Source organism: Panulirus ornatus, chromosome 3 (assembly GCF_036320965.1).
Source record: "Panulirus ornatus isolate Po-2019 chromosome 3, ASM3632096v1, whole genome shotgun sequence".
Classification (NCBI taxonomy): Eukaryota; Metazoa; Arthropoda; class Malacostraca; order Decapoda; family Palinuridae; genus Panulirus; species Panulirus ornatus.
In genome coordinates this window covers 72,363,625-72,386,790 of record NC_092226.1, presented here as the reverse complement: position 1 = coordinate 72,386,790, position 23,166 = coordinate 72,363,625, and the positions used below count along the sequence as shown (strand labels likewise).

The 23,166-nt window shown below is 45.4% G+C and overlaps 1 protein-coding gene across 3 annotated transcripts in view; it reads left to right on the top strand.

The window, feature by feature from the left end:
• Positions 1-23,166, top strand: part of LOC139763435 (uncharacterized) — a 79,562-nt gene that overhangs the window by 13,579 nt on the left and 42,817 nt on the right. Inside the window, exon 1 of one of the 3 annotated variants that reach the window (XM_071689479.1) lies at positions 19,647-20,645. The exons of 1 other annotated variant lie outside the window; for it this stretch is intronic. In XM_071689479.1, coding sequence (XP_071545580.1) covers positions 20,584-20,645 — 62 coding nt within the window. In that variant the 5' untranslated portion in view covers positions 19,647-20,583. Of the gene's footprint in view, positions 1-19,646; positions 20,646-23,166 lie in introns of those variants that run through there. One more of the 3 variants, XM_071689471.1, reaches the window with a different exon arrangement.

Sequence of the window (23,166 nt, the reverse complement as noted above, 5' to 3'; positions counted from 1 at the left end):
AGCCATGTTGTTTTGGAGGTAGGACAGGAGCCCAACCATGTTTTTTTGAGGTAGGACAGGAGCGCAATCATGTTTTGGGGTTTAGGAATGGACCCCAGCCATGTTTTGGGGGTTATGATTCCCTCCGGCACGTCAAGCTTGTAGGACAGTCGAGTTCACGTCGCTCCAGGAACAGCGATTCGTCTGGTCAGCTCGAGCTGGAGTCTCCAAGACTGTGTGGAACGATCATGATCGTATAAGGAAGTAGGAGCTGGAAGTGACTGTCGGAAGCAGATCTTACAAGTGGGTCCTGGAAGTGACTCCTGGAAGTAGATCTTAGAAGTGGGTCCTGGAGGAAGGTCCTGGAAGTGGGTCCTGGAAGTAGATCTTACAAGTGGGTCCTGGAAGTGATTCCTGGAAGTAGATCTTAGAAGGGGTCCTGGAAGTGGATCCTAGAAGTGGGTCCTGGAAGAAGGTCTTAGAAGTAGGTCCTGGAATTCGGCCCTGGAAGTAGATCCCTTATTACGAGCTTGCACATTTCCTGGTCGCCTCTCCTGTCCTAGCGAGGTGGCAATGCCAGGAGAAGACGACTCGAACATGGATCCTCCTTTAGCTCTTAGAAAGGAGACATTCAGGAGGTGGACGATTTCCAGCACCTAACTCCCATCCTCCCTACCCGTCACAGTCGCCTTCTGCGATGCGCACGTAGTACGTGGGTAAATTGTTCTTACTCCCCTCTCCCCAGGGGTACAACTGTGATGATTTGCGTCTTTCTGTGGTCTTAACTCTGCTTTACATCCCCGTTCCCTTCCTCGACTGCAACTTTTTCATCCTACACTTTATTTTTTTTCGTCACGGTCCCTTAGTTTGATCTGCGCCGCGGGGAGTTTTGGGTAATTCCATGTCGTCGTAAAACGTATGGTTCAAGTTTATATCTCACGCCGTAACCGGAGCTTATCGCTATCTCTCATGGCAGTTCTCGAGGAGAATCTCGGAGTCTCATTAATTAGAGATGTGGTGCTTCCCGGGGAAAAAACCTCCCCAGGCCGTGGTGTTCGTCTTCGAAGCTTTCGATCTAAGATTTAATTATAAGGAGTGTGAGTTTTAAGGACCGCTTTCCTGACGTTCAGCTCTCCAAGACAGAGGTAAGACGCCGCCGTGTTTGAAGGCGGAGGGAATATACCACCTTGCTGGTCTTCCAGCCCACAACTTACTGAAAGAAAGTTCGCATTTTGTAACCCCCCATCATTTCATTACATCGAAATGAAACTGTGTGGTGTAAGCAATATCTTGCAGTTCTGGTCTTATTGATATCCTCTACTTCATCCTTTTCCCTCACCTAGATCCACTTTGCAACGCAGGGGAAGATTTCTTTTCCCTCGTGCATGATTTCTGCTCGCCAAGGTTTGCGGAGAGAGATGTGCCAGACGCCCCTCAAGAGGTCGCCAGAGTTTCTCCAGTATTTACCGTGTCTTTTGTTCCCCCACCGCCAGGGGGCTTGGAGGAGTTCACGCCACACCGGGGAGGCTTCAAGGAGGCCGGCTGTGTGGGGGTCTGAAGGAGACAAGCATTTTGAGGTCTCAGAGGAAGGGGTCAGAATGAGGAAGTTCTAGGGAACCAGCGTCAGGGTAATTCAGAAGACCACAATCAGGAACTTTCTGAGTGGACACGGGGGCCAGCTTCACTGAGTCAGGGAGTTTCATATCAGGCTATAGTCAGAAAGTTTCGGGAGGCAGGTAGTACACATTTGGAAGCTCAACTCAAAAACGAAACACAGCAGCCTATCAGAGAGAGAGAGAGAGAGAGAGAGAGAGAGAGAGAGAGAGAGAGAGAGAGAGAGAGAGAGAGAGTAGGTGTTTCCACAGTAAGGCCTGAAAACCAAGCGCTTAGTGAGACAAAAGAAAAGAAAATAATCTTAGACTTTCTGACCCAAAGTCATCAAAACACACACACACACACACACACACACACACACACACACACACACACACACACTCATTATGCTCATTAAGTATCTCATACGAGACTCAGTCTACGCCACACACTTTCTACCGCTGGAGACCAGTAGTAGAACACGACCTTCAGGCATTTATATTTACACTGGCTTTCGCTTATCACTGGGACTGGGATTCCCGCACCTGTCTTGTGGATCACTCGTACTCGTACAGAGTGCCACTCGCACTCATGGGTCGCTCACATTGTGGGTCACACATTCTGCTATTGTGGGTCACTCATACTCGTATTATGGGTCACTCGTACTCCCATTGTGGGTCATACTCGTTCACATCTTGGGGGTCACTTGTACTCCTGTAGTGGTGGGTCACTCATACTCGTATCTTGGGGTCACTCGTAGTTTTATTGTGGGTCGTTCATACTCGTGTGAGTGTCCGCGGGCGTTGACAAGGTCGCACATCCAGAAGCTTCGGTGTTTGAGGCTGCCATCGCCCACATGGGTCGCGGCAGGTGAACCTCTTGAGTCCAGGATGGGGTCGTCCTCCCTCACCGACCCTCCTCGACCTGAAGTGTAGAATATGTCTCAGTTTTGCAGTGGCTGTTCAGAGACTTGGACTTCATAGCCTTTCAGTCTCAGAAAGTAACTGAACTTTTGTACAGGAAAAAATAAGGTGAGGATGAAAGAGCTTTTTTTGATACGTTTCCACGATTTCGAAGCAGTTCGTAGATGGTTGGAAGCAGCTCGAAGATGGTTTGAAGCAGCTCGTAGATGGTTCGAAGCAACTCGAAGATGGTTCGAAGCAGCTCGTAGGTGGTTCGAAGGAGCTCGAAGATGGTTCGAAACAACTCGAAGATGGTTCGAAGCAGCTCTAAGATCGTTCGAAGCACCTCGAAGGTATTACACGTCCGTTTTCTACATGGGCCAGGCCCTTGAAGACCCACTTCTCTGTTCTTTCGTTGGGAGAGTCGACTGAAGGCGTTCGTCGGGGGTTGAGGCTACAGAAACAGACCAGGGCGATTCTCCTGGGACACCGCCTGACCAACCTGCACCAGACCCGCCACAGTTGGTGGAGGATCATGAAGAGGACCACTGTCCTCCTTCACGAACACACCCTGGGGTTACGTCCACTAGCATCCACCGGACACACACACACACACACACACCCCTTCGTGAGCTGGAGACTTGGCTATGTCCCTCATGGTCTCGCACAGTGTGGCGGATGTCTCGACACATTGTAAGACACTCGAGAGATTGCCTGTACACTTTGGTGACGACCTGTTCCTTAAGGCATAGGTGAAACGTGAGGCCGTCATACTCAAAGGTCGTACCGTCATGCACTAGGGTCGTACCGTCATACACAAGGGTCGTACCGTCGTTCTCAGGGGCTGTACCGTCGTACCTAAGGGCGCTACCTTGTGCTCAAGGGGTTAAAGAGCAAACAGTAGAATGGCAATTGGTCATGCAGATCACCCAACGTATTTGCATATTATCTGTATCACGAGGAATACCATGTGTGTGTGATTACTACTTGTGTGTTACGGGGGGAGTGTTTTATATTCGTGTTGCCCCGCCTCTTAACCTCGTACATATGTACCATATCTTTATTCCTTTGTATTTCTACACACACACACACACACACATGCACACACACACACACATACCCTAGCCTGTGCTAGGTACCCATCTTATCGACCAGCCCTTCGGAAAAGGATGAACAGCTCGGTGTACTGTGGACAGGCTGCCGTGACCAAAACTCGAACCTCTTCGGGTTTGATCCCAGGCGGTTCTTGCGTGACAGTCAGTAACGCTAGCCACTACAACATGGAGGTCCGTGTGTGTGTGTGTATGTGTGTGTGTGTGAGACCCAGCACAATCATACTTTCGCATAAAGTTACATTGAATTCTTTAAGACTATCACCTAAAATGCATGTAGGAAAAGGGCATTTAATATCGACTGAAACACGGCATAAACCTTGTGAGCACGTTAACCTTAAGGTGAACGGTATGGTCCTTTGACCATGAAGGTACTGAGTGCACTTGAGCACTACGGTACGAGCCTTGGATATGAATAGCCTCGCCTTTTTTTTCCGCCTTTGACCCTTAAACTCCTAGAATGTAAACGAAATGCATCTCATTCTAAATTTACCGTTCGATTCACGCAGCGGAACCCAGGCGATGGAGTACCATAGCTCACTCACGTATCACTTCGAAGTCTCATTTGATCCGTGCGAGCGACCATGGCGTCGATTCGAAGCCTCAAGAAACTAGCGAAACAAACGCGGCCAGATCAGTCATAATCGTCATCATATAAACACGACAGACGAGTCGATCCACAGCTTCTTCATCCGTCAGAGATAGGATCAGAAGAATCCCAAGACCGGCAGTATTGAATAACACAACGCGATTTCGAAACGCACGAAGTGTTTCGAAAGCTTCAGGTGGTCGGGTGGCATCAGCTAGCGACTCCCTCTGTCGCTGACGGAGGGAGCAGGTGTCTCTGCCCTCAGGACACATGATAGCGGGCAGGGATAGGGAGGGAGGAGGCGCAGCCAGGGAGGGAGGAGGCGCAGCCTTTTATCTAACACATTTTGGGGTTCCCCTGGGAAGTGGCCTCCTCTGCCCCACCTGTTGTGCCACCTGGCTATCGTCTGGGGAGAGACTGTGCTCACGAAGAGAGAAAAAGAAAAAGAAATAGATGGAGGGAAAAAGAACATATGATTACGTATCACATATGAAGACTTTTTTTTTATTTCATTTATCTCCGTATTTCTTCCTTTGGATAATTTAGGTGGATTAGGACGTGTTGAGGGGACGGAATTTATGAGTATTTTTTTTTCTTTTATCTCGGAGATAAGAGCTAAGACTTCTGGCTCATGTCGAGATAACGCGTGGAAAAGGACTTTTAAGGGGGCGCCGCCCTTACGTATGTATCGTCCATGCCGCACTCATGGTAGTCATGACAGTTCATGGTAGTGAAAGAAAGCATGATTTCCATGGTATTAATGACGGCTTATGGTCGTGAGTGCATGATTCTCACGGTATTTAATGAACGCTCATGTCTTGCCTTACTGTCTCATTTTGTCTGTTGGACATTACTTGTTTTCCCCACACACGACGGTACGGTCCATGAGCACGACGGTACGATTTCCAAGGCACAGCGGTACGACCCTGGGCTGTGATGGCCTTTGACCTGACCCCTTTTTAGCCAGGTCAAAGGCCAGGCCATCATGCTCAAACACGTACCTTAGTGCTCAAGGGTCATGCCGTACTGCTCAAGGGCGTAGCGTTGTGATTACGGATCGTGCTCAAGGGTCGTGCGATCGTGCTAAAGGATCGTACCATCGTGCTCAAGGATCGTACCGTCGTGCTCAGGGATCGTACCATCGTGTTCAAGGATCGTACCGTCGTGCTCAAGGATCGTACCGTCGTGCTCAAGGGGATGAACACCCAGGTCTTCCGGTAAGCCATCCAGACTCCAGCATATACCAGATCGCTGAACAAACCAATGTCTCACACACAGTTAGACTCTCTCTCTCTCTCTCTCTCTCTCTCTCTCTCTCTCTCTCTCTCTCTCTCTCTCTCTCTCTCTCTCTCTCTCTCTCTCTCTCTCTCTCTCTCTTTCAGGCGAGGTGGAGGGGTATCCACTCCTCTCCCGGGACACACACCCGCACAGTTGGCTGAACAAGGATTGGCAAACTTTACAGTTCAACTTGGGGTAAGGTTAGGAACAAGTCGAGGCCTCTCTCGCGACATACAGATTTGCCGACGACTTTAAGTGTGACCTTTAGGGTTCGAGAGAAATGTGTTTGTCCCGGGTCTCGCTCCACAGGATAGTTTTACACCCACACACACACACACACACACACACACACACCACTTACATGGTCTGACACTCGAAAGTCAACTTCAGTCTTCCATTACCTTAAGGCAGCAGTTTAAACCGGAAAGAAATTAGTTACAAAACACCTTTGTAGAGAGTTTTGTTATTCTGTTTTATTTCAAATCCAGGAGAGTGTGCAGGGTTTGTATTTTTATCTTGGTTAATTAAATACACCCTCGTAATTAACAGGTATACAGTGTTTATGCTTTTGTTGGTATAATATACAGGCGTGATAACCACATGGTATCATTATGCTGTATCCTTATACTGTAAATAGGGGATAAACAGATACGGAATCCTTATACTGTAATTAGTGAGATATACGAGCATGGGACCCCTTATCCTGTATCTGGTACAATATACAGGTACAGTACCCCTATGTCCTTATACTGTAACTCATAGGATATATAAAATGCAAAGCCCTTATATTAGTATCTTGGGTACAGGCGATAGTATAGGGCCCTTAACCTGGTACAGGTGAGAGTATAGGGCCCTTAACCTGGCACAGGTGAGAGTATAGGGCCCTTAACCTGGTACAGGCGAGAGTATAGGGCCCTTAACCTGGTACAGGTGAGAGTATAGGGCCCTTAACCTGGTACAGGTGAGAATATAGGGCCCTTAACCTGGTACAGGTGAGAATATAGGGCCCTTAACCTGGTACAGGTGAGAGTATAGGGCCCTTAACCTGGTACAGGTGAGAGTATAGGGCCCTTAACCTGGTACAGGTGAGAGTATAGGGCCCTTAACCTGGTAATACTGCGTAACAGTCAGGGGAGAGTGACCTTACCGTGATGGTAACAGCTTTAGTATCACTGTTACGCAACTCAGGCAATGAGCATAACAACTTCTCCAGAGATAAATAAGTTACGGGTTTATCTTCACTATCTCGTGGGGCAGCGGGACCTCAGCCCGATATACCACGTGAATATGTGGAGTCAGAAAATAGGGTATACGTCTCATGAAGTCGGGGATTGGGGGGGGGGACCGATGAAAGTGACGACCGATGGACGTGGCCAGCTTCCTGGGCGCTGCAGGAGACTCAAAAGGATCCTCCTCCCGTACGGACGCATCGTGAAACCGACGTCATGAGCTGTCCCAACGCCCCGTGATGCTGCAGACAGAACTGCCTCGTCTGCTTACACCTGTGCTTCCATTTGTTTGTTTTCTTCTTCTTGGTATCTCTGCTGTGGCCTCATGAAGGCTCCTCATCTCACCTCACGTATCGCCTCACGAGTTGAGGCGATGAGGCTGAACAGCCACGGTGCCACGCACTGGGCCGCCCTGAAACACTTCTCCCACACTTGTTTCAGACCACTCATTCTCCTCGCCATATCCTCTCGCACACGTGCCCTTGCTCTCGTCATGAATGCACTGAAGCAATCAGACGATGATGGTCTTAGAAGCATACTAGACTCAGGACTTCCTCTAGTGTTTCCCTATCAGCATCTTCACCTTCCGTAAATACCGTCTGTGCTGTCTACTTTTTTCCCCTTTTTTCTCATTTTTAAAAGTTTTTCGTAGTATCTCCTGACCTGTAAAAAAAAGAAAAATCCGTTCCTTCTTTATATCTCCCTGGCTCTTCAGTAGCCCGAAAAGTTCGAACATATCATTCTAACACAATCACTACAAATTGTAGCCTGCGCGCCTCGCCAAGATGACTTACAACCAGCTTTCAGTTCCCCGGGGGTGATATTTCTATTCTCGCTGAAGTTAAATACAGCAAGACAACCACTGCCTCCGTCCAGTCATCAGACACACGACCACTCTACCACACTGCCACGCATTCTCTCCACTCCATTTGTCTGCAGCTTCGCTTCAACTCCTCACTCATTCTGCTCCACACTTCCCCTAGTCTACACCATCAGTTCTTTTCCATATTCTCAACGTGCATATACTCCTCTGATTACCCTACCTCCCCACCCTTGTATCGTCTTCAGCTTCCTCTCTACCTATTCCACTTTCTCGCAACCCTAAGTTATATGGGATCAACACCCAGTTCTCCCACACCGTCACCTACCTCCTCCCCAAGCACTCGAGTCTTGTCTAACTCTCAAAACTTCCTCCTGTGTCGCAGTCTCCACAACCTCACCTCCCCTTCGGCACCTGCTTGCCTCCTCCCAGAGTAGCTTGTTATTCACCCTCACGTGTTCAGTCGCACAGTACCCGAGGTCCTCATGTGCTGCTCCTGTTATACCCAAGTACCGGCTACATTATTCGGGACTTGTTATTCCACAGACCTCACGCCTGTCATTCCACACTTTACCTTTTCCAGATTATCATCATCGTGCCTTCTTGAGCAGCAGAACTCTGAATCCTTCTGAGCACGACGGTACGAACACTTAAGCGCGACTCCACGACCCTTGAGCAACTTCTAACGACCCTTGTGTATATTGGCCTGGCCCTTTGACCTGTTCCTGGAGGATTCGTAGCACCATCATCCTAGTCCTCTTGTTCCCACAAATCCTTACGTAACGTAACGTGTGCGTAACGCATTCCTCCTAGCACACCCCCCCACACACACGTCTCCCCAGCAAACCTCACTTTTGATAACATCGGCACCTACCTCTTAAAGGCAGCTCCTCTTCGAAGCTAAGCTTTTACGCCTTCGATCACCGAAAGCGCTAATCCCTCTTCCTCCGTCTCTCTTCTGCATTCCCTTTCTCACATCACATGTCCGAGAACACGCAAGGGTTAACACTGGCCTACATTAGACTGTCGTAGGATCTGATCAGTCCCAAATCCAACGCCTCTTTCCTAGACTTCATTATAACTCCCCTCTTTCCTAGCCTTCATTATCACACATAAGTGTCATGTTCATCCTAAAAAGAAATAAATCAGCTTCTTTTTCGAGTTCTCTCATATAAGAATGAAACATTTCTACCCCTTGTCTGTCATTTCAAGTGGAAGTACTACTGATGATTTTGATCTTTTCATCTCTCCAACCACTCATCACTCCTCACACACACACACACACACACACACACACACACACACACACACACACACACACACACACACACGCACATTATTCAACACACCCAAGCCATCCTTCGCCGAACATATCTTCCACTTTAATCAGCTCACGTTCCCTGTCTGACCTCCTCACACACACACACACACACACACACACACACACACACACACACACACACTCCTCCAGTCGTGTCATGTGAGTCTGTGTTTTCGTTGACGGGTTTCGGGCACACCGTCTTTCGTCCGAGGTCTCATGCACCCAGCCACAGACCTCATGATGGATAGGGTAAGCATGCTCATTTTCCTGTGGTACATTGTCTTCCTTTCTCAAGAAATATATATATATATATATATATATATATATATATATATATATATATATATATATATATATATATATATATATATATATATATATATATATATATATATATAAAGGGGCTCCCGTAGTTCTGAGGCTGCGCTACATTCAGTAGGAGGGACACGATGGACTTCCTTTTTTGAAAAGCGAGGAATTCTCTTCGACGAGACTGTGCGCTCTCTCTCTCTCTCTCTCTCTCTCTCTCTCTCTCTCTCTCTCTCTCTCTCTCTCTCTCTCTCTCTCTCTCTCTCTCCAACTGACGATGACACAGCTTCGCTCAACGTGACTCGTTCACTCGTGAAAGTTGTTTTGAATGAGCGAGGCCTGAACATGCAGGAGTGTGCTGGGCGTGCACGGGATGGGACCAAACTTGGGCGATGTCATATTGGGTGCGTCGTGCTGTCACGGGGCTGAGCCAGGGCATATGAAGTGGTCAAGGGAAACCACGCAAAGGGCCCGTGGTGCTTGACAGTGGATAAAGAACTGTGGTTTCGGTGCATAATACATGACAGCTGAGAGAATGGAAGTGAGCCAGTGAGGCCATTCTTCCTCTGTTCCTGGCGCTAAGTTTTTTCTTCTTTTTATTTTTCAACCCAGACATCATACGCTCCTCGCTCTCCGTCTCCCCTGTTGTGACTGTCGCCACTTTTCCTTATTCGTACCCTACCATTCTTCCCGTCTTATCCGGCCGGGTTCACACTCTTGTCACACCGATGTTATTGTCCAAGTGAGAAATTTTTAATCAGTTCCCTCCGTTACGTTAAGATCTGGTCACCTCCTGAGGCCGCTCTTCCCGATGTCTAAGACGAGTTTAACTCAAAAAAAGGAAAATCAGATTGAAATTGTCACTTTTCTCTCATTTAATCCCCCTTGAGCACGACGGAGCGACCCTTGAGGACGACTGTGCGACCCTTTGGTGTGATGGCCAGGCCCTCATACCCTAGAGTCGTACCGTCGTGCTCAGGGGTCGTATACCGTCGTGCTCAAGGGTCGTACCCTCGTGCTCAAGGATCGTACCGTCGTGCTCAAGGGTTGTACCGTCGTGCTCAAGGGTAGTACCCTCGTGCTCAAGGGTCGTACCGTCGTGCTCGAGAATATAACGCTATTCCTGAACTTCATTTTTTCCTATAGCCTTATTCATTCTATGAATCTAAACAATTCCAATTCTTCCTATAGAGAAACAATTTACTCCACGGTCAGATTTTTATTATATATATATATATATATATATATATATATATATATATATATATATATATATATATATATATATATATATATATAAATTTTCTTTTTTTTCGTTCGCGGAAATTGTGAAATTGCTTTCACTGTGAGATACATATTGTTATTATTTTTTGATCTATACTTCCTGACTTGCAAGAAATACGGTTAACGGTTGAAGCCAAATACAGACTATCTTTTCTAAGATTTACATTATTATGGATGACAGATGAAGGGGGGGGGGGAGACACTGACCGAGCAACAATGCCAAGAACAGTGATATTAGGAAATGATAACAGTGACTCTTGGACAGTGATGGTGAAAATCTGTTGCTAGGACATGAGAGCAGTGACACTAAAACTGTGATGTAAGGACATGAGAGCAGTGCTATTAGAACAGTGATACTGAGGCTCGAGAACAGTGACACTAGAATAGTGATACTAGGACGTGAGAGCAGTGACCCTGGAACAGGACACGAGAGCGGTGACACAGAACGGTGATACCAGGGCGTAAGAACAGTGAAACTAGAACGTAAGACAACGGAACAGTGAAACTAGAACGTAAGGCAACGGAACAGTGAAAGTAGAACGTAAGACAACGGAACTGCGAAACTAGAACGTAAGACAACGGAACAGTGAAAGTAGAACGTAAGACAACGGAACAGTGAAACTAGAACGTAAGACAACGGAACAGTGAAACTAGAACGTAAGACAGCAGAACAGTGATGGTAGGATGAAGGAACGGTGATTCTAAGTGTGTTACTAAGAACGTTCACCATCGGTGTGGACAGTTGTCATATGTCATTTCGATTGAGACATTTCGTATACAAACATCTAGGAACATTCGCCCCCCTATCTAAATCGGTCACCCAATACAAATCTAGAAATGTAATCTCTCAACCTTCTCGTTATATTATTTACGACCATCGCTCCTAAGTTTATATATATATATATATATATATATATATATATATATATATATATATATATATATATATATATATATATATATATATAGAGAGAGAGAGAGAGAGAGAGAGAGAGAGAGAGAGAGAGAGAGATGCTTTCGGTGGCCTGTTTTACGGTAATTTTCCATCTTGTATCGTAGATGTCATCACTTTTTAACCACATCCTCACCGCTCTCTCTCTCTCTCTCATGGAGACGGACAAGCCAATATTTCCCTGGGGGGCCAACACCGCATTTCATGAATCGTGTTAATGGTTATTACTCTCTGTTGTTTGTATGTAAAGAATATATTTGCATTCGTTCTTTTCTGGTGCCGTTGTTTTTAGCGAACTTGTTGATATGTTTTTTCTTCTCATTTTTTTTGTGAAGCGTGAACGCTGCAGAGGACCCGGTGGAGGCGTTGCTGGCATGAACAGTCCGGTGGATCTGGTGGGAGGATGTTGCTGGAGGGAGGACAGCTCTCGGTGCGGGTCAGGTGGAGGTGGTAGCGCTGATGCTACCCTGGTAGGTGGAATAAGGTGGTCGCGAGATGATGTTAGATTGGGTGTACAGGTGTTTATTTTAACTGCCACATCTGCAGCACAGGGCAACAGATGTGTTCGTGCACGCCTCCACACCCACACCCACACACACACACACACACACACTCACACACACAGCCTAGGTTGTAAATAAGGAAATAGATAAATAGATAAAAACGGTTGATTGGCTGTAGGCAGCCATTTGTCTGAAAACACAGTTGAGGTATTACAGGCATTACAGAACTGGGAAGTCGTATGACAGTTACCAGTTAACTAATCACGGAAGACTTGGGTGAGCTGGGTAGTTCCACACTTTGGATAAGCGTGTGGGGTGAGGTAGATATAGATAGCCAGGGTGGTAGATATACAGGGATGATTACAAAGTCACAAGTGTGATATATCAAAGGACAGGACGTTGTTTGCGGCGCCCAGGTCTAATGTGGATCATCACAGTCCTGGTGTGGTTGATGGTGTGACGTTGTTGGCCGTAGTTCACTCCTGAAGGTCGTTGATGATGTGCTGAATGGCTCTGAACTCAGGAGAGTTGTTGATGATCGTGATGCTGAAGTGTGGAGTCGTCCGCGTCCTTCCAGCGATGGTTTGTGTCCTTCAGGGCGTCGCTGATAAGGATGAGGAAGCAGAGCGGGCCCCATCTTGGTGCCCTGCGGTACACCACATGTTAGGGGTGGTGATGACCATGTGGCTCCCCTGAGCAGGACGGTTTGGTGTCGCCCGGTCCGGAAGTTCGCCCAGCCACGAGACGAGACCTCCTTCTCCCCTTCCGTAGCCCCAGGTCGACGGCTGTCCTTATGATGGTAGTATGGTCTTCCAAGTCGAAAGCCTCAGTAAAGCGTACGTAGGTGAGTGCCACCGAGGTCTGGCGCTACTCCAGGCTGCGGTAAACGAAGAGTAGGAGGCTGATAAGGCATTGAGAGGCGAAGGAAAGACTTCATTCTCCCAAAATACTGAGGGAAGTTCTACTGAATCAGTAGTGGCAGTGTGTGTGTGTGTGTGTGTGTGTGTGTATTTACATGCATTGGAGTAAACATTTTACATATATACAAGGTTAAGAGACGGGGCAACACGAGTGTATAACTCACTCACCTTAACGCACTCATTGCAATGGCATGATTAAGTGGGGTGGTATTTTCTTCATGTGTTATCATTTCCTTGAGGTCGAATATACGTATCTGTAGCACTAATATGGCTGGCCCTCTGCTCTATAGTGAAGGAACAGGAAAGTCTTTGATGGTAATTCAGTACATTTGCCCTCAAAATGTCTCCTCCATGAATGAGAGCGACCATCCTTGTTAAGCAGGTGGTTTGAGGTAACCAGACTGGTAGTTTGAGGATGCGGTGATTCGGGGTGATTAAGAGGTCGTGATTAGGTGATTGGAGGTTAGAATTAGTTAGGTGAACAGAGGTTGTAGTCAGGTGTAACCAATCATGTGGCATGGTGTTCTAATTTGCCCGATGATTAGAGATGATTAGGTGATCAAAGGCCGTAATTGACGAGGTTGTTAGGAGGTCGTTATTATACAGGCTACTTTTTTTCCCTGTGATTAGAGGTCGTTTTCACATCGTTGGTAATTAACCAGGTGATTAAAGATTCTATTTGATTATATTAGAGGTTACCGTAAAGGTGATAAGAGGTCTTAATTAGTCCTGTCCCCCAGTCCTAGTCCCCACTCCTGGCATGTAGTTAGACCATAACGTAATTTACAACCTCGATTCTCACCATGTCGTGGTTGTGGGTACTGATCCCTTACAGTTGCGCTTGGGTCCTGGCCCTCATTCTTGACCCAGAGTCCCTACCCCTCAGGGCTATTGACTCTGTACTTACCACTTGCTCCCAAGTTGTGTAACCCTAACCCTCAGACTTAGATGGACCTGAACTTACCATCATGACTTAAGACGTGGCGCGGTGGTTCACATAGTCTTAGGCCTTGAAGCCGAAATGCGTCTGAACTTACCATAGGAAATCTGTACATGCCACCAGCGCACGTACAACAGGGTCTGGAGACGTCAGTGAGAGAGTCTTTTATTTTTCATGTTAGCTGAGACGGCACGTATAGCTGAGCCCCTAATCAAGGCCATCTCATAAACGCTATATATATATATAAAAAAGCAAATGGATTTGTATGTAGCATTTATGGATCTGGAGAAGGCATATGATAGAGTTGATAGAGATGCTCTGTGGAAGGTATTAAGAATATATGGTGTTGGAGGCAAGTTGTTAGAAGCAGTGAAAAGTTTTTATCGAGGATGTAAGGCATGTGTACGTGTAGGAAGAGAGGAAAGTGATTGGTTCTCAGTGAATGTAGGTTTGCGGCAGGGGTGTGTGATGTCTCCATGGTTGTTTAATTTGTTTATGGATGGGGTTGTAAGGGAGGTAAATGCAAGAGTCCTGGAAAGAGGGGCAAGTATGAAGTCTGTTGGGGATGAGAGAGCTTGGGAAGTGAGTCAGTTGTTGTTCGCTGATGATACAGCGCTGGTGGCTGATTCATGTGAGAAACTGCAGAAGCTGGTGACTGAGTTTGGTAAAGTGTGTGGAAGAAGAAAGTTGAGAGTAAATGTGAATAAGAGCAAGGTTATTAGGTACAGTAGGGGTGAGGGTCAAGTCAATTGGGAGGTGAGTTTGAATGGAGAAAAACTGGAGGAAGTGAAGTGTTTTAGATATCTGGGAGTGGATCTGTCAGCGGATGGAACCATGGAAGCGGAAGTGGATCATAGGGTGGGGGAGGGGGCGAAAATTTTGGGAGCCTTGAAAAATGTGTGGAAGTCGAGAACATTATCTCGGAAAGCAAAAATGGGTATGTTTGAGGGAATAGTGGTTCCAACAATGTTGTATGGTTGCGAGGCGTGGGCTATGGATAGAGATGTGCGCAGGAGGATGGATGTGCTGGAAATGAGATGTTTGAGGACAATGTGTGGTGTGAGGTGGTTTGATCGAGTAAGTAACGTAAGGGTAAGAGAGATGTGTGGAAATAAAAAGAGCGTGGTTGAGAGAGCAGAAGAGGGTGTTTTGAAATGGTTTGGGCACATGGAGAGAATGAGTGAGGAGAGATTGACCAAGAGGATATATGTGTCGGAGGTGGAGGGAACGAGGAGAAGAGGGAGACCAAATTGGAGGTGGAAAGATGGAGTGAAAAAGATTTTGTGTGATCGGGGCCTGAACATGCAGGAGGGTGAAAGGAGGGCAAGGAATAGAGTGAATTGGAGTCATGTGGTATACAGGGGTTGACGTGCTGTCAGTGGATTGAATCAAGGCATGTGAAGCGTCTGGGGTAAACCATGGAAAGCTGTGTAGGTATGTATATTTGCGTGTGTGGACGTGTGTATGTACATGTGTATGGGGGGGGGGGGGCCATTTCTTTCGTCTGTTTCCTTGCGCTACCTCGCAAACGCGGGAGACAGCGACAAAGTATAAAAAAAAAAAAAAAAAAAAATATATATATATATATATATATATATATATATATATATATATATATATATATATATATATATATATATATACCCTAACCTGATCCAGGTACGCACTTCTTTATCAACCAACAACTAGGGGTGGATGAACAGCTGGGTTGACTGTGGACTGACTGCCGTAACCGGGATTCGAACCTGTGCGCTCGACCCTGGGCGGCCTGAGAATGCGTCACGGTCAGGAACGCTAAGCCGCTCCACTGGTCGCTTGGGGCACCATGCCAGACGCAAGCGTTGCGTGACGTCCAGCTTCGTCTGTTCCTGAATTCACCCCCTTACTTTGTTTCATGTGTCTTCCACACGTCCGTCCGTTCCCCCACTTTCCACCCGCTTGCCTTCCCCTCCCGCCGCTTTCTCCTGATCCATCAATGGCGCCCTTGATTTATTTATCAAAGTGAGATCGGCCACGGCCAGTGTTCTATGACTTGGAAAAAATCTAGTTGCCGTGATGCTGTGGATATGCTGGCTGTAATGTGTAGGTGACTCGGGGGTACCTCGGTTCGAGTCTTAGAAAAGAAAGGTAATTTTCAAGAATATCCTCTGAGGATACAACAAGGACAGACCACGTATATAGCATGCTTGGTGTGATTCTTCCAAACTGCATAATCAAACATTTATACAAAACTTAACCTTACATCCAGTTCAATGCGTAGGTAAGACTGTAAAGTATGCATGCACACGAATCCACAGAAATGAACATGTCAAAAAATGCATTGATGATCAATACTCATATATAAAAAGAAAAAGTGTTTATAAGGAATGGTAGAAAATGGAATGCTGTGCCTGGGAACTTTCTCAAAACCCGAGTAATGTTTTCAGTATTGTCGTAAACGCCCCATGTAATATTTGTTAACCTAGTCGAAATATTATTTTGCCTGTATTGACAGAAACCAACATCAGTAAAACCTATTTTTCGAAAAAAAAAAAAAAAGTCATACGTAGCGAGCTTACGATTAAGGAATGGTTCGGCACATTAATACCCACCCACCTTGTAATCTTCCCTTACAGTTAAGTAGCACCCCTCGGCGCTCGCATCAGACAACAATGCAGTGAAATTACGCCAGCCGTCGGGGGGTAATAACATGCACGTATGATGTGCGTGCGACGATAAGGTTATGTGGGACGTGTGGGTTTTACAAGGAGGTTTCCCACGCCAGTTTTATCATCGAACTGCGTACATAGCCACAGTACACTCTGTCAGGCACACGGCTCCCTTATTCTGTCTTAACAGTACGTACGTGTGTCTCACTGAGAATAGCCTGTGGAAGAAATGCCCGATCGCTCGACTCGCGTGTCTTACGTAACCTCAAAAGTCGAAGTCCATGAGGCGCTTAATGAGAAATGTCAGACCATCCCAGAAACAGATACGCATATGTGTCTTCACACAGTGTCTTGAAGCTTCGTCACTTATTATGTAAAACGTAGACTTGAGTCTGTATCTTCCTTCGCATCATCTTCATTCGTTACTGTAATTACTGAACTACATCCTGTGATGTCAGATTTAATCTCTTGGTTATTGTTACCCCGTGATCAGACTTCTATAATAGTAACATACAAACTTTGAAGAATTTAGAGAGAGTCCGTGAAGTATAAAATTCACAAAGAATTCGTGAAAAATATTTTATCAGCATCTGTATCTGAAACCATGTCCCTAAAGTTTAACAAAACATTTATGTAATTTGATTGTAAAATCCTCCAGATCCGGACAAAATCCTGGCAAATCTAATCAGCTGTGAATAGAAAAAGTGACGCCGTATTTCCAGTTTTCTCCCAAGGGATAGGCGACTAAGGGGCGGGAAATGCTTCCTTGATGTAATATTACTATATATAACAAGCAACAGAGGAAGGAAACAAGCGACGATTTTTTCCTTGAAGGCCTATTCCTGATGTAACCTCGCTAAGGCTGGACAAGGCGAGATAGTATTAAGAAATTCATTTGATGGCAGAAAAAGGAAGCTTATCGCATCGCAACGTAACTTGAACAGTTCAGCTTAGATCATGTTCTTCAGTATTAAGTCGTCTAACTTGTAGAAAGAAGAAAGATCATATCAAGTGTACTTTCCTGTAAATTAACGAATTTAGTCAATCGTCAGCAAGTACAGAGGACGGCGAAATGGCATTGTTCAGTCGTACAAACATACCGCAGTAAGACATTTCTCTCCGTACCTCCCATATTGCTGGCACAGCCATCCCGCTCAAGAATAAAATGCTTTGCCGAAAACATATCACCTTAGCATGCAGCAATTTCTATCCTGCTAAGGAGATGGATGAATCATTGGCAAGTGTATACGGGAGTTAGTCATCGTGCCTGCAAAGAAGACCGCCTTTTTGTAGCATAGATCGATGGCTTTAGGCCATCGATGGCGGAACTGCGCTCGCCTCGCCCAGATTTCATGTGAAAACAAGCCACTGCTCTCTCAGGGGGAAAAGAAAATGCTGCTTACTTACCGAGGATTCTATGTACCAAGATTGTAGTTTTACACTTTTAATCGGTTTCCCTTATATTTTTTCTTTTCTTTTAGGAGAGTCAGAGCAAAACTAACTCATCTGTAATTTTAGATATTAGAACGTAAGAAAAGTGACTGACACAATATATATTTCTGACTCGAGAAAGGTTATTAATGGGCCTTTGTTAGGGAGAAAGGAATAATGTCGAATATGATGTACTTGAAAAAATAGTTCTGTATGTATAATCTCCGCTGTAAAAATATTAGCCAAGCCCAGGTGAAGCAACTACCATTGTTTCTAAATTCAACAAAGCCTAGCCTTTGCCGTGGATATCTGGGACGCTGCAAGAGCGCTACACAAGATAACATAAATCGTACCTCTTAACATTTAGACCAGACGCCAATCATATGTCGTAAGTGCTCTGATTAACCACTAAGAAAGTAATATTATGTAACGAGGAGTACATGTTGATAAGGCAGCCCCTCTCTCAGCATCGGCTTCTGTTTATTAGTCCCACTGTTGACTTCGATTTAACAGGATCCAGGACTGCTTCAACATCAATTGCTTGCCGGCCTACACAACCGGGTCGGCTTAATCTATATATCTAATAATTTCATGAATTTGACTTTTATCCTCGTTTTCCATCAGATGAATAGATTATTTTGTTTCGAAAGATACCTTGATAAGGCAAGTAAATACCGTTGTGCCTTGTTGAGCTACAGTGTACCAAACTTTAAAATATTTTCTAGTCTTTTTGCCCTCCTCAAGGATTTGCCGCCTTCTTTTAACATTTTCTTCACATTTTTCTTTTTCTTGGTGGAAAACTGGCCTTCACGATATTGATCAACTGATGATCAGATCGAGTGCAACTCATTTTTTTAAATGCTAAGGATTATAATTCTGTGTATCAATGTATAACTGTTAAGATCTATTTCACAAGTTAGTTTACGGTGTGAGGCGAACCGTTAGGCTCAGTCTAAACTTTTGAATTCAGTTCAAATGTGATAAAAGCGAAAGGGATGACTTCATATTTCCAAGGAATGCGGGATTATTTTTTTCTTTTTTACTAGAGGGCCGTGAGAATCAAAGAACAACCTGTGGTAAGTCGCCAGGCAAGAGCCCTGTTCACGTTCTGTCTGTCTGCCTGAACTCAGCGGTGGGGAGGCAGGCAGAGAGGGGTCGGGAGGGAAGCAGAAGACGAGGAATGGAGTGGGTGGGAGAAAGGCGGAGAAGGAGGGCATCCAGGAGAGAATGGACGATGTGAGTTAAGGATTTATCTATGGAGACTGAAAAACCGTAGGTGACTAAGCTGAATTTGAGGGGAAAGGATATTACATAGAGATGGGGTAGAGAAGCAGTAATCATAAGTGCAATCTACGGAGAAGAGTTTGTGATGAGTACTGTAGAGAAGGGAGAGTAAGACGGGTAAGGGTGAGTGAGCGAGCAGAGGGAATAAAATGATAAGACATCGAAAGGATAGTAATATTGGATCCTCTGTTTAATAAATAAACATTGTTTCCAGTAATCCCATCAAATCATGTTCTCTACCATAAATTACACCGGATATGTTCTTTGAATTTCTCACTTTTACCTAATCAACATGCGTGAAATGTCCACAGTGACGGGCAGTTAAACCCTGTAGTTTGGCGAACCCATTATCCTCACTGTGTTTTGACTTTGATAAGTTTCATATAATATACTTACTGTAAGACGCCTGCCGTCCTGTCTATCGTGGTAGAGGAAGGAGGTGGCAGTGGTAAGTCTGAAAACCTGTCGAGGTAGCCTGGCAGAGCCCGTCTGACTGGGTGAGCGGGACTGGCGCGTCCACCCAGCGAGCCCGAGCTGTCAGGCAGTATGGCGGTGGTCGCGGGAGTGTGAGGGAGCGTCATTCCTCCGCTCTCACCGCTCAGACCGCTCCGCATTCTCCTACGGTTCACAGGCGGTGCTACTGCTGCTGCTCGTGAAAAGGAGGCTCCATGCAGGAACCCCTTGCAGTGTACCAAGTTGGCGTGTGCAGGAAGGTGTATTGTAGTAATCGGATACTGAAGCCTCAAGCTTAAGAAAAAAAAAATAAAAACCAAAAAAAGTGCAAAACCAGGCGTGACGAGACTGCAAAATAACCATTTTTAGTGTGATTATTATCGCTGCAGCAACCTGTGCGTGAAAACAAATTCCATTGAGCTATTTCGAGTTCATGAAAGGACTAGTGGGCCGGTTCGCTGTCAGGGAAAGAAGTATTGTTATGTGTAGAAACTTGGGGAAAGAGAACGGGGTGACGCCAAGGAGCCACACAAGCGTGAAGCACATGAGACAATAGAGAGAAATACGATTCTTGAGCTTCCTCCCGACTTAAATTTTCCTCCGGAACACTCCTTCCCTAACTCCCCCAGCGTCGCTGTTCTGTTTTTACCCTGTGACAACCTTCAGACTTTTGTTTACATGGACTTAAATGGTTACGGGCAAGTGTAACCAGTGCTCAAAAGGAAGGGGATATCAGTCTTCACTTGACAGACATTTTGCAGTCAACGAGACCATTCCATTTACTAAACCTGTGATAGTTGATTAGACAAGTATTGAAGCAGAACAACTTGTATGCACAAAAAGTTAAAGTTCTGCTACTAAACTTAGTCGCGTAAGTGGAACACTTGAGAGAAATCTTGAACTCGTGACCACAAGTGTCGGTACTTTCAAGTTGAGTACCACATATCGTCGAAACGGTTGTTTCCGATGATGAACTGGCTTTGAAATGCCTTATGAGAAGTATCTAGTAGTATTAGTGAATCCAAGAGTGTGCTGAATGTTGGAGAGAATTACTACCGGTAAAGTTCCACCCAGGGCACCCCAGGGCCCAACTACCAGGTAGGCTTTCTACATGTGTCTCAGGTTATTTGGTAAAAATTATAGAGCAGAGCCTAGTGGAACAGTATCAGTTTCACCTTGTTATGTATTCCCGTTTTACGAATATGTCTGAAAAGTACGTAGGAGTTAAGTTCCATTTGAATTCGAAGTTGAAAGTGGAATAAGGAAGCAGCGCTTGTGGTTGTGGAATGTAGGTGGACGTGACGCCTTGATCGAAAAGTCTGCGGGTTTTTAGTGTTGGTTTTGGTGATGGTGGGTCATGTACTTAGCTGTCACGTCGTTTCCTGGTGGTGCTACATTTTTCTGAGGAAATTCTTCATTGCTCAGCGACACATTTCACTGTAATCGAGGATGAGTGGTATAACATAGTAGGGAATATTAAAGGAAGTTTACGTGGAAATATAAAGAGCTGAAGTTAGCTTGCCCATCTCCATGGCTCTAGCGAAAATACCTCAGTTTAAGCTGGTGGCTAAACCTCCGTAGATCATTGGAAGGATCCGTAATTTGCACCTTGATACATTAAAGGAAAAGTTTTTGAATGAGTGAACTTAAGTTCATCCTATCGGTTCATATGTAAATTAGTTGAAATTGACATTCGAAAAGACATAAATATGCCCAAGAAAGTTTGTGGTATTACTTGCCTTTAATAATTCATTAGTAGAAGTAGCATTTGTCATCAAATAGCATCATGTGCTGAGAAAACAAAATAAAAGTTCATGAGCATAACTAAATGTAAGTTAATATTTCTGAAATAGTGCTCGCGTGTGTCTCGTACATTTGCAGTCTATTAGGTTTAACATTTTATAAGTCTTTGCGTCACTTGTATGACATCAAGCCCTTTCTTATTTGGCGTTTGGATCGGTTCAGTGTTTGGTAAAGAGATCCTTTTATTATCATGACTGATAATTTATTTGATCACAAAAACAGTTTCTCCGTATTTTAACGTTATTTGCCCGAGTTTTCTTCCTGTAACTTCGTTTTTGCTGTCTCTTTAATGCGATGAATACGAATATTAGCGAAAGTGGGTGAAGTAGACGGAATTATAGTTACAAATTAGGATTGTGATCAATCCTTTCTGATACAATGTCCACTGTAGGTAGTCGCAGTGTTGTTACTCCGCCACTCTCCCTTATTACTTTGACTCTAAAGCGTTTTGCTTCCCGGATATTTGCTGCATTTTCTTTATTCTATGTGTACTTGTTTCATGTGTAATTCCGGTCCGTGGGTTAATTTGATAAGGGTTGAGTATACGGAGGGAGGGAAAATAGGCCATCATAAACGTCTGCCAAGTGATGACCAGCAGCCCGTGCTGTGACTGCTAACGTAACTTCTGTGGTTCCCTGAGACTATTACTCGCTATTTCCAGTTGTACTTACCCTCAGCCATAACTTACTGCCTCCTGACAGTGATTGGCTTTGGCTCCGTGTGAACGCCAGTGACTGACACTGAGTGACGACTTGCAGATCCGAGTTTGTGTCCATAATTTCCAGTCAGAGTTGATGTAAACCAGCACTAAACAGAAACGACAAATTAGCTTACCCGAAATACACCGAACGAAGACCAGTGGCGCTTAACTGTAATGGGTTTGACAAGAGGAAGAACTGTTAAGCCTGAGATAGCTAACCTGCCTTTACTGTGAGTCATGGCGTGCCGCTGTTATTGCCTGGGAATGTCAGACATGACAGCATAAAGTGCTGTTTGTTCTCATTTGTCAGGGATGACGCTTTTAGTTTCATGAATGAGTGCGTTCGCTTTTCATTTGTCAGTAGAGACTTGTAAAGTGAGACTAATTTCCTTTTCCGTGATACTGCCAAAGGGCCTTTCTGCTTTACGTTCATGCCCTTTCAAGTGATGCAGACGGAGTCTGGCACCCAGACCACCACCTGCTGAAGGTCGTACAGGGTTGGGGGTGAGGGGGTTAGTACCCCAGTCACAGCACCTCTGGTCCACCACCACCCGCGGCCAGATGCCCCCTGCCGTGGCCATGAGCAAGGCACGTGGGCTCTTTAACGTTGAGTGAGTGGCGAGGCGAGGTTGCCAGAACACCAACTACCGAGAATTTGGCGCAAAATTTTGAATATTTACCTTACTATAACCTCTGCTCCCGGGTAAGGATGACGTGTCGTGGTATATTTATATAATTATACATATAACAAATGACAACATTCGTGATGACGATGACACCGAAATAGGACATAGTAGAAATAGATATGAGACCTCAGTAACTGAATACAGGGGATGTTTTTGTGAATAAAATGGAAGCTGTGATCATGGAAAGTACATGCCAAAATACTGTACTGCTTTCTTGTTTGATTAACACCTTTTAAGGGATCGGACTAATGCCAATGTACTGTCACGGACATATGCAAAGCATCCTGCCGGATCCCTTCTTACCTTGAACGTGTGAAGTGAGAAGGCCGCCAAGGAGAGCAGGGTTATTTAGCAGGACATCCGTCAGTACCAGCGTTCGTCAGGATTTTGAACCATGGGCTCTTAAAAGAGTTCACAGCAGGTCCTCGCT